Below are 16,458 nucleotides of genomic sequence, written 5' to 3' on the forward strand. Positions count from 1 at the left end.
CAGAAACATGGTCTCAAAACTGATGTGACGGAGATTGCTGATAAAACAAATCTATTTCATTCTCTTTACACGAATTCAGTATATGCATATGAAAAAAATATCACTGATTGTGAAGGTCATTTATTGAACTAAGAAACTTTACACCATAAGACGCAATTATAGTACATCATCATCATCTTGTTGGTAATACATTGAAGTGTCATCAACTGGTAATGAAGGTGGAGTTCCAGGAGGGATGCAGGATTCACCATTTTCACCGGCACATATACACAGAGCCTCTGCATCCCTGAGGATAGCATCTAGGTCAATATGACCACTCAGCTCGTTGATAAATTTCAGTAGTGTGTCGAAATCCATCCCCTCTCCTATTATTTTGCTGCGATGCCTTTTCAGAATTGCGACACAGACATACAGTTGAAGGTGCTCACTCCCATAATGTGTCCATAATACCTCCCACAATCGTATAGTTTGTTCAAATTCAAACTCCCTACAAGAGACAAGGTATAAATAAATAAACTACTAAACAAATACGGAAACATGAATTGAAGGAGCAAACTGGAGCTGAGAATTGAAGCATATATCTAGTGACAACCGAAGGCTGACAGTAATGAAAGCAGTACAAGATTTGAGAAAAAAGAACTGCATTGAGAAACCAGAAGAACCAAAATAGTGACTTAATGATGGTGTCTCCCAGCACGGTTCACTATGGTGGGTAAGCAAGTAAACAAATTTACATAATTCATCTTTCTTTCTCCCCATGGAGAAGGGTGCTATTTGGGTAAAGGATGCACAAATCTCAATGCACATAGGGAACAGGAAACCATGTCCCCCTGCTGACCTGGGTTGTAAAAAGTTTATTTGGTTTAACACCTGCCTGTTTGTGATTCACTTTGTCAATTGAGAATATTTCATGTAAAGCACAAGATAGTAGTAAATTCACAACCAACATATAATTTTTTTCTAAAGAAGAAACATGACAATATGTTCCCTTCATGCATTTAGCTTTATGAATGTGCACTACTCATATTAGAATGCAGGACGCAGACAAGAAACAAATAAGCTCTAGTGGTCTCTGGACATATAGAACATGGATTTGCAGGATTCAAGGTATCAGAAGTGCATTCAGGTGAACAAGATGGGGAAAGAAAAATATTTTACTTCAGGTCCTAGAGCCAACAAACTGTCTAAGGCTGAATTGATAAACATAGTAAGACAAAGGGAACTACAGTAAGTAGTGTTGCACATTGAAAGAAAGAGGCAGGAAGAAATGGGACAAACAACTTGAAAGAGAAGCTGAAGTTCTTTCTGATTTCTACTTTATCAAATGGAACACTACAAAATTATAAGATTCTTTTGAAAATGGTAAGTACAGATCCAAGCAAAAGGAAAATAAAATGATGAAAACAGTGTGTCTGTAACTTGCCTTTTGAAATCTCAAAATGTCACAAGGTCATAGAAAATGGTAATGAGAAATATGTACAAAACCAGAACTAATAGCAAGTCTATCGAAATCTGAAATGGGCCTTTGAATCTAACTTCTCACATCAGCATAATTTAACAGATGATCAATGCTATGAGTTTGTGTTAAAGAAGAAACCAGAGCATACTCTTATATACCGAAGTAAATCATATAGCGGATGGCTAATAGGATTTAATTTTATTTTTTTAGGATTACTACTGCTTGCCTTTTGAATTGAATAAGAACCCATCGGAAGCAGAAGAAATAATTCAAGCAGTCCTTCTGTTCGAAGTAATTATGCAGAGGGATGTCCAACAACTCCACCAACTGCACAAACATAGTATGAACATCATTTTTTGTAGGAAAGCAAACATTTATCAGCCCAAAATGTAAAATATACTACACAAGTACTCCCTCTATCTCCATTTATGTGGGCACAATTCCATTTTTAATTTGTCCCCATAAAGAATGTCTGCAGTTCTCATTGAGATGATTTTATAGCCACACAAAAATCTTAGGTTTGTTTTAGACCATAAGTCTCAAACATCTTTCTTTGTTTCTCAACTTCGGGTCAAGTCAAACAGTGCCTCATAAATTGGGATGGAGGAAGTACATAATATAACTGGAAAGCATTGGAAGGAATGGGAACAAGAAAGAACTGGTGATGGCATGGGACTATTCACTCGCTGACAATCATTTGCTACAAGATCCAGATAAACAGGCAGACATATATATCATAAATACAATGGATGTGTATCAACAATAGTTACGCCTTCTTAGAGCAGGTAAAAATCAATCAAACTAATCCTCCATTTCACAACCAAAACTCAATAATTCTTTATTTCAATAGAACTCAATTTTGAAAGGCACGTGCTATTTTACAACTAAGAACGGAGCATACTCAAAGTGGAGGGGTAACACCAAAGAGACGGTCAAATCCTATTACCTAGGAATTATCAGCACTTTATTTAACTCTATGGCTTTCTTAGATATGCTTGGGACATAAACACATGCCAACAACTCCTATTTGGGTTTACTCTTCAAAACAAATTATTCCAGACACGAGGAAAGAAGACAGAACAATACAGATCACTCTCTTCTGTCCCCTTGGAATAGATCTCTGGTTAAGTGTTGTGTACAATCTGTCTGGGGTTCACTGGGAGGTAAATGCTAATGCTAGAACCTTAAGGGACTAGCAACAAGAGAGCAGAGAGGAGGAGAGAGAAGGGATGAGGGAGAGAACCTTTGATAATGCAAAAAGCTGAGAGTGCATTCCATTTTGGTCACGGTTAAAGTTTGGTCCAAGTCGTTCCATCAACGCCACAAAGCACCAAAATGTTTCTGATTCATCTCCCATAACAAACAATATTGGTGAAAGGAGATCGCTCATACCCTGCAATTTAATTCGAGAGAAACAAATTTTCATTTACCAATCAGCGAGAAACCATGAAAAAAAAGATGAGGTATTAAGTTGCACAGAGAATATTTGAGCAAAAAGGGCTTCCATAATAGGATAGAGAGTGGTACAATGATCATATCACACCAATGAACTGTTTTTTTTGGCTTAAGTCATCAGTGGCCCCTTAAAGTTGTCCGCATAATTCACTTAGACACCTCAACTAAGGCTTGTACCTATTGAACACCTCTACCATTCTGAATTTGAACTATTTGAACATTTTTTGAGAATAAGCCAAAAGTAGAAAATGTGTGAAATACACTCGCGCTGACATGTGTAATTTTTTAATCCAAAAAATTATTTAAACATTATATTAAAAGTAAAGAAAAAGGAAATTATTTTAAAGTAAAAAAAAATGAAAAAAACTTGAACTTAAACCACCCCACTTCCCCTGCTATCCACTGAAGCCCAAAACTCGCATTTCCCTCTACAATACCACCCCGTTAATGGCGACCCTCCCTCTCCCTATACAGTGCCATCTCCAACACGACAAATCTTCCTTTCCATCAGCCTATTCTTCGTCTCGTTTTAGGTAGAGAAAGATGGGGAAAAAAATCTCGCCGGAAAATTAATAAGTTCCAATTGCCATTGTCGGAAAAAATGGAGTTATTTCGATTTTTTTTGTGTTTCATAACCGATTAACTTTTTTGGATGAAGAACATCCTTACATTCTGCCAATATACATCAATTTAAAGACAAAACAACACATTCAAGACAAATAAAAAAACTTCAATAAAAATTTGAGCAAAACAAATAATAAATAAAAATATAACACCAAATTTCTAAATTAACAGCAAAGAGACAGACTCAAAACTTAAAGCCCTTTACAAATTAAACATGATGAAAATAACGGTGATAATGGTGGAATGGTGGTGCAGCCAATCCTAATATGGATGACAACGGGGCCAAAAATATAACAACAATGGAGGTAAAAGAACTTAAGTATCCGGAGAAAATAAGAGGAAGAAAAAGGGTGTGTAGTGGCGGCGGCAAACTGACGGTGTGATGGAGGAAGGGATGCCAAAGAAGATGAAGAAGAAATAATATATTTTTTCCAAAAAAAAACGCACATTTTAAAACCTTTCATGCGCCTAAAGGGTGTGAATCACAAGCAATGTGCCACCTAGGCAAAAAATGTTCAAATGGATCAAATTCAGAATTGTAGAGGTGATCAATAGGTACAAGCCTTAGTTGAGGTATCTAAGTGAATTATGCGGACAACTTTAAGGGGCATCAGATGACTTAAGCCTTTTTTGGGAAAGATGATAAAATCAAATGACAATGAATAAGATAGGCTTGGTAATATCAGATAGGACATGTAACATAAATTACATAGAATCTGAACGACAGTGTCTTCCAATGATCAATAAAACAGTTGCAAAGAAAGTAAGTCTAATGAAATTTGATAATGGTAAGAAATATACATGCAAAAGGACATATTCTTGTTGCTTCATCATGCCAAAAGCTTATAATTTTTTAACTTAAAGCAATCTTAAGGAGAAATTTTAATTTTGAAAATCTTCTGACAGAGCGAACATTCTCCAGCTTAATGCAGAATTCTCAGACTTAGAATAGAATAGGGAAAGAAATTAAAACTTTCTAGTTTAGTTTTTTTTTTTTTTCATTTTTTCACCAAGTTATTCTCCCAGATATCTACTGATGATGACTGGACAAAATTAACATCAATCTTGGACTGGGTGCAACTGTCAAAGAGTCAAATGTTCAAGCTCAAGTAATCCTATGTTGACCACAAACTGATCAAAGAGGAAAGGAAAAAGGAAAAAGGAAAAAGAAATGGGTAGCAACAGAGAGAAGAATAAGAATGCCAGAAATTCAAAAACACATATGTAGCAGAGATGTCACATATGATCAAATTGTTTGTAATACAGCATGAACATATTGATCAGCGAAGAAGCACACATGTTAAGCTTAAAGAAAGAAGTTACCTGACAGTAACCCAAATCAAAGTTGTAGAATGAGTATGTCAGCAGTATATCGCGCAAACATTTAATGTTTGGGCTGTCATCCTCTTCATAGAATGAAATTGACCGATCAGTCCTCACCTTACATATCAAATAAGAAAGAACAAGGGAAGAAGAAGAACAAAAATATCAGTTTTTTCCCTTATTATAAACATATTAATAACCAAATAATAGTATCACTGGTTGTGAATTGCAAGGATGTAAATGTGCATCTTGGTTCTCAAACAAAATAATTTATAGGCCCGCGAAATGGACAAATTTGACACATACCACATCTTTTTCAATGAGGCCTCTCCTCTCTCGGAATTTTGTAAATCTTTTTGCCTGCTCCTTAGAGATGCTCTGTAGAGAGACGTCGATAAACATTAGAATTAAAATTACACTTTTAACACAAAATTATCTCAGAGATATCTTCTTGTCATGGGAGCCTTCTGGACAAAAGGAAAACATAGGGATATACTTCCCAAATGAAACATCAAAATTACAAGAGCATCAAAACAGAAGTTGGAAAGAAAAGGATCTTATAGCACACCTTAACTGATCTAAAATTAAATTACCGCTGTTACAAGTGAAAACATTTTGCTAATTGAAGGAAAACACCTAGAAAGATTGAGTAAATGAAGAATCAGAAACATTTTACTTTTCAACCGACCCTGCCCAAGCTGAGAATATGACAAACCTTCCATTGGTTTTTTATCGTTTCGTATTCTGACTTTTTGACGGACACAAGGTATTCCCTCTCTGCATAAGTTGAATCATATGAATGGTATCCCAACAGAAATCGCCACACCTGCCACAAGGACACATAAGTATATTCATGCTCAGAGACACAGATGCAGAGCGGGGTGGATATTTACAAGGACAAACCTCTTTACGTAGATCTGGTTCGACTCCACCATAAAATATTCTCTTTCTCACTGTTTCTGAGTCTGTGATTCTCCCTTCAGAGTCCAGGAAAGCAGACCACTGCATAAGGAGCAAAACATTTGGAACTTAGTCGTGAATGTAATCACAACAATAGGCAAAAATAAAAAAACCTACAATTTGTTAAAATCCATGCAAAAAATTAAAAATATAGATGTCGTCGAAGATACACCAGATGTGCAGTAATTGACAATGACGAGGTAAACCTTGCCTCTGGATTAACCATTGTTAGAACTTAGAACAATCATGCTAAGAAAATAATACACATTAAGATAGAAATTAAAATTGCATTAGGACATATATCTGCCCCATTGAACACAAATATGTGCATAGATCATATAAACTTGACTTTCTAATTTTGATAGACAACTGATCTCAGACAAATAAGTACACTCACTGAATGACTATTTATTAGACATCATAAATTTTCTTCTAACTTATAGATGCAAAACTAACAGTTAGGCAAACTGTCTTTCTTGGAAAGATTTGTTGTGCAAATAGTATACACACGCACATAAACACATAAAATTATTGGAAGTGAAAAAAAGCAAAAAAAACGATCTCAAAAGAAAATCACAAGAACCAATATATTTTTTGCATTTTGCATTTCAATGGACCATAAATCTAAAAACACATAGGTTCTCCCAAAATATTTGAGAACGTTCTAAATTGCAACAAATTTACTAATTAAAAGTGTTTAAGAGACTAACTTTGAACATGGACAACATTACCTCCACAAAATTTTATATAGATGCAATCTTGCAAGAGGTCGTCTATCTCAAAACTAGTTCAATGTTCTAACTTCTAATATAGCTTAGTTTAAACCAATGTCATTCAATGTCATAGGAGTGAATTCCAAAGTGAGTCACTATATGATTTATTTAGCTTAGAGACGCAACACCCCCCCGGCCCCCCCTTTTTATAATTAGTGACACAGTGGCCCAACACTGATCAGCTACTCATAAATTGGTCTGATGTTTAGCGCTGTAACATTCTATTTCTGAAACACATTCCCTGGAAGAAGCACCAATAATCAGTTTAGCTATATCACGCCTTCAATGAAGAATTCATGGGAATCCAAACGACATAATTGACTTGAACTTCACAGAGAGAATTTCTTTTCTTAAGCAAAGAAGTTTCTACATGATAAAATAGAAAAAATACAGAGATGAGGTAGTTTACTAATTCTACTTCTAGACCAATAGGAATCCCTTCTAAAACAATGGTTACAAAACAGAGATGTGCAAGTGGAAAAATTGATCACCCTGGGATCTGTGTCACGAATCTGGACATTTGCATACTCCGATAAAAAAATTGAGAATCTATGACACAGTTAAGTGTTAACACTGTGTGCAACAGTCTGCTTAAAACTCAATGATTTTAGTTGCTTCAAGGCAAGTGATCATATAGCAATTAGAACAAAATGAGATAGACATGAAATGAATGTTGAAAAATATTCTTGGGCCTAGCAGCCGTTGTATTAGCATTTAATAAGTGCAAACTGAAAAGTAGACAAAAAAATAGTCCTCTACCTCTTCTGTTCCCAAGGGGGGTTGCCGTGGCTTTCCCCATACTAGTGACAGTTTGTCAAACTGCAGAAGAAACACTGGCATAGATTTAAAAAAAAAGAAAAAAAAAGAGGACTAAATGCAATTGTAACTTGTTGATAAACTTAAAAAAAGGAGAAAATGAATCTTGAAATTAACTCAAGCCACCCTTGCTAGAGCTGTTTTACATAGGGATGAAGAGGAGGGGAAATGTGGGGGGTCGGGGGGGGGGAATTAATCCTGGGGAAATCAACCCCCACCTACCTGATGAAAATTTGGACAGCTCACTAAGTGAGCTACTCTGAATCACCACCCTTGCTAGATATGTTCATATTGTTGGTAGCTTAGGCAATAAACTGTTATTTTTATTTTTGTAAGGATCTTAGGCAAGAAAATATAATTTGAAAAACAATACTCAAGCATAATGGACTAGTTGTTTGTGACTAGGGCACGCTGCTGAAGGAGAAGCACATCTTATATATTTTTTTTTTTGATGACAAGGGAAACCCGCAGCCGCTACCCTTTGGGTGCGCACAGGGTAAAACCCCCGCTCCTATGCAATAGCTCGCAAACCACATAGGAGAGGTAACCCGCACTAGGCAAGCCCGGTGCGACGAGCTCGACCCAGAAGGCAAACCCCTTGCTTTCGCTGGCAAGGGGTTTCGAACTTGAGACCTCCAACATGGAAGTCCCAAGCCCAAACCACTGGGTCACCCCGAGGGGTACATCTTATATATTTTTAATCAGTAAAAAACATATCAAATACTTTGTCCTTCTCTATCTGACCTGGAGTTGGGCTAAACTTGCATTCCAAAACATCAAGAAAGGAGATTGAATTCATCATTGTGGTTCGGTTAGGAAAAAAGTTGAAGTCAATTTTGAAGGATGTCATATCGCTCAAGGTAAACATGAAAGTCAATGGGCTGAAATTGAACTCTCTTTTTTTCCTGATAAATAAGGGGTGAAGTAGCATCATTTCATTATTAAATGTTTCATCTTTCTCATACCTTGATGTCTAATTATTTCTGGGAAGTACATTTAATAGTCATGTCGACTCATAATACAAGGCAAACTGATTTTCTTATAATTAAATCATGAGTATGACCAGATTTTACCATTTTGAGAAAAGGATAACCTTTTAGGAAAATCAACAAAAGCACCAACACTATGAATGCACTAAGCCACATGCCAAACTAATTGGCCGACGAACATATGACTCCTCTTTGCGCAGTATGGTCCATATGGCCCTGTTTCACTCCAATACTAAAAAATTGAATTAATGTATATAGTAGGAGTTCTAAGGTTCTTAAGTCCCATAATAATCCCTACACTGATATACACAGCTACAAAAAATGAAAAAGGCTTCTGGAAACCCCAGACTACTAATGTAAGTGTACAACATGACCAACCGTCTGATTAAATGCAGGAACAAAGGTTAATTATATGCAAGTTTCTCACCTCCAAGGGATCCGCAGGCACCGGAACATCCTCAGGAAGCTTCTGAGCATCATTAGATTCGGCAATGCGAGGATAATCATGTGTTTTTCCGTCATGCTTCCTCCTGTCATTAGTGATAAAACCATCTCCCTGAGCTTCACCAAAAAGTTGTGATGTCGTTTCACGAGCAAATCTAGTCACAAGAGAAAATTTCTCTAGTACTTGAATTGACAAATCTCGAGCAGGATCATTATGTTTTTGTCTTTGCCTGGCATTTTGTTGAGCAAGTGCAGAATTTCTATCAAAAGTTTCCCCATCCATCCAGCTAGATGGGGATTCACTAGGTGCAGCAGCGGATGATGGACTGTTAGTTACAGAAACAGCCCTAGGAAGTTCCAAGGAGGAGAGAGTTCTCTGTAAGAAGCAAATTAATGCATGAGCGAAAGTGAGGATTCATGAATCATGATGAAGCTCCTCAGAAAAGCTGTTTAACTGGTTAAACAAATGATAGATCAAACTGGTCACACCTGGAGTGGATCTTGAAAGTCGTTGACAAGAAATACATTAGCATCATCGGCTGACCTGGAAAAATACAACTCACCAGTAAGAATGGAAAGGCTGTCAGCCTAAAATCAAGGTATCTCTCCCACTACTAGTTCATTGCAACAAGAGATATTGGAACGAGAAAACATTGAGATCCCAAATTTCTAGTAGTATGATAAGATATACTTTTTGACAGGCTACCACCAGTTAAACCTGGAACGAATTCGCAGTTGGTATACCTGTAGTTCAGCTACTTTAAAAAACTGAAAAGAATTCATAGTTGGTGTCCTGCAATTCAGCTGGATTACCATTGAATGTCAACCAGAGGTAACACCACACTCTAGCATTTGGAAATGACCTTAACCTTCCATGTACTGCATCCTTATATTTTTTTCGAAACTCTCTCTCATCCACCAAAAGAAAGGAGCAACTTATTAGATCTTTCATACGACATAGCTTTTGATTTTTTACTGATATCAGTATCATTCATTAGCAGACTATCTAGTTTTACTTTTCTACTCTCATCTTACGAACTCTGCCCAAAAAAAGAAAAAGGAAGAGATGAATTCGGTTTATTAGTTGAATTGCCTAGTCATGACAATGACGAAGACAATGCATAAGAGAACAAATAAGTTCACCTCACAAGATAAGCATGCTGCTTAATTGTTGCAAGAAACTCCCGGACACCACCATTGTAGAAATAAAGCGGAGGAAATGCTAGTCCTGCAAGTGTGGATGGAAGTAAACTCAATATGCAACAATGGCATTCAACAAACTGACAATATGATGATAACAGAACAATAAAGAATCCGCTAAAACTCTTAAGGGGAAATATCATAAGGTAGGTAGCATACAAGAATCTATCCATCAAGAAAACATACATAAGCATTATTAAATTCTAAGAAGAATCGAGTTCAATCATCATGATTCCCTCAGGGGGAATGTTGGGTAGTAAAACATGCCAAACTACACGGAACGAGACAGGATTCATGATGATATCATAGCATTTTTCTGAAACAAGAACCACCAATTAAGCTATTCTAAAACAATGATGATTAGAGAGGATCTTCAAAGAGAGTAAAATACATTCAGAACAACAGAAAATGATTAACTTAATTCAAATTGATATTTCATACATGCCAACCACTAAAATGAATTTGTTGTGTGCTCCACATTCTATAAAAACAGCATTTCTCATTTACTAAGATGAAACAGAATCACTAGTGAAATACAGCCCCATAAAATACCTGATGACAGAACTACAATAACATATTGCCACCCCAGGGTAGGAGTGTGTCGTCGAATTGATCTAACATCCGAGAATGGAACTGCTCGTATAGTGTAAAGACTCTTATCTGCACCAAGATGTAGAAAGGATAACCATTACACAACAGCCAATGGAAAATCGCTGCACAGAGCTACTCTTTCCTCTGTTATTTTACAAATATAATTGACCCCAACCTTTTTCAGACAACCTTGCACTCGAGCTTTGTCCTTTATATGGAATCCAAGTCTGTCACACAAAACCAATTTAATTCCAAAATAACAGGGTAGAGCGAAAGATTTAATAAGTTCTGCAAATGTTAGTAATACTCCACCCCCCATCCCCTCTCCTTCTCCTTGTTTTATGTGACAGCAAAGTTGTAAACCTCTTCTTAAATTGAAGTATGCACATTTCGCTTTGTAATTGCATCAAAATTTTCTTATCAGGTAATGTATTTTCATTCCATCCTTCACTTGTGGGGAAGGATCAACGCTCCCCCCACCCCCACCCCACCCCACAAACAAAGTACTTCTATTTATCAATATTTTAACGAACCCATTTCTTTACATCCTTATACACAACAAACAAAGAAGAAGGAAACATAACTCTATAACAATGGAAATTTGACCATTTAAGAACTGTCTCAATTCCATCTACATATTATTTAGGACTGAATATGGATCACCTCCATTCAGTTTGTGGGACATTAACCATGACTTGAAAACATTCACATAACCACCTAAGGTTATGCACCAAGAGTGAAACTTGGTTTCTCTTTCCAAACTATCAAGCATCAACCAGTACATTCACCTAAAATAAGAGTTGAGCCAGTTGTGAACCTATTCTCCCTCCAAAATCACCACATCTTGGACCATAAAAACCTTCATCATTCAAAAATTTAACCAGGCAAGAGGAAATAACTAAAACCAAAATAAAAGCAAAAGAGAAAAGTTAGTGTTCTCCCCTTGCACCTCTCTGTTGTCATCCATTGGGAAAAGAAGAACAAGAAGAATAAATAAGAAGAATGAATGGAAATGAAAAGGAAAGGAAATGGGGTACTTTGTCGCTTTGTCAAAGCGTTGATAATTTGGAAGTATAATTTCACCTTAGTCAAGGTATACCACATAACAACGTACTTCATAAAATAATCCATAATTAACACTAATATTATCCATGTTCTTCTCTCTCTCTCTAGACCAAATAATTTTCAGAAAGCTTGAAACTTTTGCAATAGGAAAGCTTCAGATGCGCATAGTAGAGAAAGGAAAATGATCCTCGTCGTCTGTAATCAGTGATTTGAGATTTTAATTCGCGATACGAGCATAAACTAGATGTGTACCATAAACAAAGAACCTCCTTGCTTGATCAGTTTTAGTCGACCACTAATCCTCTCTGAGGCATACTGAGTTGGATGAATTGCCACATTATCTTTCACATACACTATTTCAGCGCCTTCCTGTTCACCTGATGAACCCTGCTTACTGCTATTGCTCCTATTCATGCTCGCCGAACCCTAATGCACATCCCCACAGATGAGAAACCAAATTCAATACGTCATTTCATATTAAAAGAAATTTTGACAAGAATCATTTCATATTAACTAATATATCAAACAAAAAACCTGCTTCCCCTCTACATGTCATCAAATGGTCATGCTAGACATAAAATAGTTGCACATGATAATTATGAGATTCTGCCATAGAGAATCTTGTTTTTTCTCCTTCATTTCTTAATTAAAAAGTAAATGGAAAAGAAAATAAGCAAGCACAAAATAGACATTTCAGGTATGACTTTCAGAGCTCTGTGATTCAAATTGAGTTTACACTGGATGAACTGCGTTATTGATATTTATCTTTAAAAAAGATGGTAGGTACAGATCGCACGATATAACATGGGATAGGTTCTACCGATAGTCATTAGGAACTCTATGAAATCTATTAAATAGATAGTTTGTTCAAAGGATCCATGGGCAGTTACTAATAGAATTCCTTGGTTATTTTGGCCAAGGCTCTTAAACACGGGGAACCTAACCCAATGCTGACAATTAACCAAACTGAATTGATGAAGGAACATATAGTAATGCTATGAACGGCCAGCTTAATTGGGTGCTGACAAATAGCTAAACCACAATCACTAAGGAAGGCATAGTCTGCTTAATTGGTTCTGACATATAATCAATCCACAATGACTAAGGGACAGTAATACTATAGATGATCTGCTTAATTGTCATAATAATATTAGGCAAATTACAAAGCATATGCTCAATTTTGACTTCTCCGAATAAACAGTAATAATCACCAGTTAAACGCAGTTCACCTCAAGTAATAAGGAAGGTATAGTAATGCTAAAGAGGACTGCTTAATTGGTGGCAACAAATAATCAAACCGCAATGACCAAGGGATCCTAATACTATAGGCGGTCTGCTAAATTGTCAAAATAAAATGCGGCAAATTACACAGCATATGCACAAATTCATCTTCTCCGAATACACAGTAATAATCAGCAGTTAAACACAGTTCACCTCAAGCCCTCAATAATCAATTTTAACCTCAAAAAAACCACACAAAAAAAAGAGTCAGCGATAAATCAAAAAAATGGCCAACATAAAATCACTCAATGCACGCAAACATAAAAAAACATTATAAAGTACTCCCTTTGTCCCATTTTATGTGACACTCTTTCCTTTTTAGTCCATCTCAAAAAGATTGTCACCTTACTATGATTAGAAACAATTAAACTAGGAAATTCCCCCTTTACCCTTAATGAAATGATTCTCAATCACACAAATATCTAAGGATTGTTTTAGACCAAAAGTTTCCTTTTTTTCTTAAGCACCGTATCAAGTCAAAGGATGCCATGTAATATGGGAGTACTAATTTACAATTTGAATATAACAATGACATGAACATACACAGTAATAATCAGCACTTAATCACAGTTCACCTCAAGCCCTCAATGATCAATTTTAACCGCAAAAAAATTCAGCGATTAATCAAAGAAATGCTCAACATAAAATCACTCAATGCACACAAACGTAAATAAACATTGTAAAGTACTAATTTACTATTTGAATATAACTATGAGATAAACACACACAATAATAATCAGCACTTGCACACAGTTTAATCAATTTTATCTGAATTCGGCGATTAATCAAAAACATGCTCAACATAAAATCAATCAATACACACAAACTTCAATAAACATTGTAGAGTACTAATTTACGATTTGAATTTCATAATCAGCACTTATACACAGTTCACCTCAAATCCTCAACAACAAATTCGGCAATTAATCTAATTTTTTTTATCTAAACATAGAATCAATCAATGCACACAAACGTAATTAAACATTGCAAATTGCAAATTAAGGATTCGAATAAAGCGATGAGATAAACATGATTTTGCGAAATGTGAATTGTGATTGCTTACTTGCTGAACAGAGGCAGCATAATCAGCGTCGTCGGAGAGATCGTGAACGTCAATTTCATGCATCGCCGGAAAATTAAGGGAAGCAATTGTTGGGGCGGTGTGTGTTTGGGTTTGGGGGGTGAAGTAGAAAGCTTCTCTTAGAGACGAAGGAATAGCTGACGGTTTTTGCGTGAGAAAGAAAAAGAAAAAAAATTCTCATTATATATTTTTATTATTTTTTTCTAAAAAAGAAAAAAGAAAAATTCAGATAATGTACTTCACCTCAATACTAAAAAATAAAATAATTTTGTTTTTAAGATTAACTATTTTATTTTATGAGAGGATTTTTTTTAATAACAAAAAAAGATAGATATTCTTTTTATTTATATTTTCCTATACAAAATATATATCTTAAATTTACTATTCAATCATATTTATCGTTGCATAAATTATCTTGTATTTACTATTAAATTTGATAAAATTGAGTGAATTTTTCTAAATAAGTGAAGTATAACGTTACAGGATTGTAAAGATAGTTATTAAATAGCTAATAAATAGCAATTGAGAATTCATTTTTTTTTTAGTTCTTTAAATTAGAATGACGAAATATTTGCACGATTAAGATAGGGTGCTTATTGATTAACATCTAAAATAGTTGCACGATTAAGATAGGATACTTAATGATTAAGTTATATCTTTAATTTATATTTTAATGCTAACTTTAATTTGCTCAAAGAATGCTTGAAACAGATCAAATTGACAATAGAAAATATTTCTGCTACAAAAAAGGTGGAATTGCCAACAAATTTACGAACAATCTAAATTGATCCATTAGCAACGGATTACCATTGACATTTTCGATTGGCAATATTATCAATGAAGTGCAATTATGTTGGCAAATTAAACATGACTGAAAAAATGGAGAACAGTTCAGAAGTGAATCTAAGATTAAGACTTTACGTGTTCAATATTATATAATAAAATTACAAGCTCATATCTATTTCATAAATTTTAAGAAAGTGTGAAGATCAATTATATATTGAAAACCTCTCTAGAGAGTTGCAATCTTTTGTTCTATTCTAGGAGGTAAACAAGCCCACATTTCTGCAGCAACTCAAGTTTGTGGGCATAAAAATGTCTTTTTCTTGTCTACACAAGTTGACAAGTGACTTTGGCTTAGTTGCTATTCAAGATTGAAACATACTCATCATTAACCACAAAATCATCTAACTTCAAATTTTCCAACTACTCTTTTGACCCCTTATTATTACAATGCTTTAAAAATTGTACCATGAAATGTTTCTAGGAATTGAGAATATATGTTGACTTCCCATTTAAATAATATTAGCTTTGTCTATGTAGGTAAGATAACTAAGGTTTGTGGCGAAATCAGGATTTTCAGTAAGGTGATTCAAAAAATAAAGAGATATTTATATAAAAGTCAAGAAATTGTATTTACAGTATAATTATCTGAATCCTTTAATTACACCTTATAGCTCTATCACTGACTAAAGCATTAATATTTATAAACAATTGACGACAATACAACAACATAAAAATTAGGAGTCATGGTCTACGTGCATAGATAAGCACGTGTGTTACACGCAACAATATATTTTATCTTATGATGATTCATCGTAATATTGATGGTTATTAACTTATCAAAATATCCTCCTCTTGTATTCAAGTTCGAACAACATGCCAAACTTTGTTAGAGTTGCTAAACTATTGATATTGACCGTAAATCACTTACGATTGTATACAATATACGTGTCTTTCGGTCGAGTCTAAATAATTAATTTGAATTAGTTGAAACTATGAATGTCATCATTCCCTTTCAACCATATTTTTTAGTCAACTCTTAATGTGACAAAATAGAAAAGGGTTATAAAACATATCTTTCTCAGACCCCTAAAAATAATACATAGTTATTAAGAGGTGTAGCAAGAAAAAAAACAAAGCATGGGTTTGTATGGTCAATAAAATTATTCTTTTGTAAAGTAAATCAATTGATTGTTTGACTCAAACTTTACAAGTTATAAGCAAAGTATGTTTTGCTTTTGCTCCTATTTTAATGGACTAAGCCATCCCCACCATGCCAATATATATCTAAAAGAAATATAACTTTTTTTAAAACATCGGAAAGATATATAAACATGTTCTTAAGTAATAATTTACAAACCATATATATAGAAGATATAAACACACAAGATAAGTACGTTGTGAATTTGTGATAGCAATACTTTATGAAATATCACATGTTGCACTAACTCAAACAATCTTACGGGTGAAGCATAAAATTAAGAAACCAAAAACATAGGTGACCATTTTCCAACCTTTTTAATCAAAAGCACAAAAGGCACTTATTACTACGTACGATAAGCAATATATATGTTAGCATTTTAATGAGTAAATAGGTTAAAAATCTTCTAAACT

At 34.8% G+C, this 16,458-nt stretch overlaps 1 protein-coding gene across 1 annotated transcript; it reads right to left on the reverse strand.

Moving 5' to 3' along the window:
• Positions 1 to 41: 41 nt before the first annotated feature.
• LOC125811542 (uncharacterized) lies at positions 42 to 14,210 on the reverse strand. Its single transcript, XM_049491047.1, has 15 exons — positions 14,044 to 14,210; positions 11,952 to 12,125; positions 10,810 to 10,861; positions 10,596 to 10,703; positions 9,987 to 10,071; positions 9,333 to 9,387; positions 8,827 to 9,219; positions 7,354 to 7,413; positions 5,765 to 5,863; positions 5,577 to 5,687; positions 5,168 to 5,239; positions 4,862 to 4,978; positions 2,703 to 2,852; positions 1,686 to 1,786; positions 42 to 487 (listed from the first exon to the last, which is right to left on the reverse strand). The coding sequence occupies exons 1-15, from the start codon at positions 14,104 to 14,106 to the stop codon at positions 157 to 159; spliced, it is 1,971 nt and encodes a 656-aa protein (XP_049347004.1). The 5' UTR covers positions 14,107 to 14,210; the 3' UTR covers positions 42 to 156.
• Positions 14,211 to 16,458: the final 2,248 nt, after the last annotated feature.

The sequence above is a fragment of the Solanum verrucosum genome, unplaced genomic scaffold (assembly GCF_900185275.1).
Source record: "Solanum verrucosum unplaced genomic scaffold, falcon-dt-bn FXZP01000238.1, whole genome shotgun sequence".
Classification (NCBI taxonomy): Eukaryota; Viridiplantae; Streptophyta; class Magnoliopsida; order Solanales; family Solanaceae; genus Solanum; species Solanum verrucosum.